Consider the following 2,197-nt stretch of genomic DNA (forward strand, 5'->3'; position numbering starts at 1 on the left):
GCCAAAGTACCAGTGCCAAGACTTCTTAAAAGAGTTTTACTGATGTGTGTTGTAATTAAAACCAGAATTAGTTAGTTTTCTAATAGGACATTCATTTCCTAGAGAGCAATTGCAGCTTGGCATAAAGCAATACATTTTTAAAAATGAGCGCTGATCTGGGGATACCCCCAGTGTATGTTGGATGTCTGACTTCCTAGCTTTGTGTGCCCTCATTATTAACAAGCAAATTAAATATTTTCACTTAAAATAATTATACAAATAAACCTTTGGCCGTGCTGTGATTTCATTAAAACCTTAATTGTTTTAGAGAGCTCAACGAGGGTGTGTGAAGTTGGGTCAGTTTTACTGCACGGCATTACTCTTGATAGCAGGTTTACAACAGGGCTGGATTTAATCTCTTGACTGATCTTTCCAGTAGCAGGCTTGGGATGGGAAGGCGTTTGTGTGTTTCAGGAGATAGGTAACTCTATCTCTGAACTGGAAACACAGAGCTGGGTTTTAAAATGTCTGGGCAGCCATAAAATGAACTAGCAAGGGGGAGGGGAGGAATAATTGCTCCGTGGAAACAAAATAGGTGTTGCTTTTAAATGAGCTTCTTAGTGTGCACAGTGTTACACCTTCACACATGGCTGTAGGCTCAAATCTATTTCTCATCAAAGCAACTGTAGCGTAAGGGAATATTGCGACCATCTGGGTTGCAAAGATCAGAAATAACGGTGCTTGCTAGCGGAGGAGCCAGCTGTGGGCAGCACCATGTAAACTGGGTTTTATGCCACTCGATTAATCATTTCTGAGGGTGAGGACAACAAAACATTTACCAGGTCACGCACTAATTTTTTTAAATACTCTAATTTTCCTGGGTTTAAGGTGGTGGTATGCCTTTGAAGCGCATTATGATATTTGTAGGGTCAGCATCTTGACTAACGTTGTTCCTGAGCATGGGAAACACAGGCGTGTTAGATGTCTCCAAAGGAGAGTTAATTAGAAGAATGAGTAGTTATCAAGTACACCACAGCTCCACTGTTTAATTCTGATGATAATTTTCATGCTGGGGCTCATACAAACGAATTCACTTATGGTTTATTAATCTGCTGTGACCTGAGAGTCTTTTTAGGGTATTTGGGGTGGGGGCGGGGAAAGCTGAGAGTTACCAGAACAGATTTAAAGTACTTCTGTGGGTGTAGAGCAAATCACACAGAACTTCTGTCTTTTTCTTTCTTTTTATCTTTCTCCATTGTTTTAACTCAGTATGTGCTTTCTGCCTTTCCCCCCTTCTCTAGGACCCACGATTATCAGCTTTAATTTTTGACAAGCTTCAAGTGCCTGACTATTTACAGAAAAACAGGAATGAAGGAGAGAGCAGATGCGAAACTTGTGCCACTCACTTGAATCAGCTGAAGCAGGAAGCCATTCAGATGATGCACACCCTTAGTCAAGCCAGCTACCCAGAGATGCCCGACCTCCCGCCCAGCGCCGGGGCGGTGACCAGCATGGTACCCAGGATGGTCACGGTCTCCTCCCAGAGAGACCTGCCGCTCATTGCTGGGCAGGTGGGCAGGCAGCCTGGAAAGTCACCAAATCTCTTCTCTGGGGCGGAGAGGAAGAAGGGACTCGGATGGTCTCAAGGCGCGGGCGGTTTTCCGAACTCCAGCGTTCAAGTCACGGTGGCCCCCAGCGGTCTCAGCGGTGCTCTGAGCTCGGTCACCATCCAGGCTCAGCAGTACCTCGAGGGCATGTGGAGTATCTCCAGGGTGAACAGCTTCCTGCCTCAGGCTTGTCTAGTAAGTAGCGATAATTCAGATGCTTGAGTTTTGTTTATATGTGTGTGGATCTACAGAGAGAGAAAGATAAAATTTGAGATGTATACATATTTATCTTGGAGGGGATCAGCTAATGGTATTCTAACCCATGTTTCAAGAGCTGAAGAGCTGAAAAAGAGCTTTGAATGGTGTTCTGTCAGATGTCACAAGGAATTTGCTTTCTTATCTCAGATGGTGAGATCCTTTCCTCAGATGTTTTTACACCTATTTTAGCTTCACGTATGCAGGTGATGTTATTTGGCTGTCACATACCTGGTGACCCCTTTAGAAAAACATAAAAGGCAGGTTTGTCACATGTGAAACTCTGGGAGCTCCATGGGATTATATCAAAGATGAACTTGACCCTCAAGTCTAGCGCTGAACTTCTAAGGCTGCGT

General features: G+C 44.2%; 1 protein-coding gene across 1 annotated transcript in view; it reads left to right on the forward strand.

The window, feature by feature from the left end:
* Positions 1–1,286: 1,286 nt before the first annotated feature.
* KIF26A (kinesin family member 26A) overlaps positions 1,287–2,197 on the forward strand; it is a 68,099-nt gene continuing 67,188 nt past the window's right edge. Inside the window, 1 exon segment of the mRNA XM_035893689.1 lies at positions 1,287–1,781. Within this exon segment, the coding sequence (XP_035749582.1) occupies positions 1,416–1,781 (366 nt within the window). The 5' untranslated portion in view covers positions 1,287–1,415.

This window comes from Egretta garzetta, unplaced genomic scaffold, assembly GCF_000687185.1.
Source record: "Egretta garzetta isolate BGI_Z169 unplaced genomic scaffold, ASM68718v1 scaffold185, whole genome shotgun sequence".
In the NCBI taxonomy this organism is placed as follows: domain Eukaryota; kingdom Metazoa; phylum Chordata; class Aves; order Pelecaniformes; family Ardeidae; genus Egretta; species Egretta garzetta.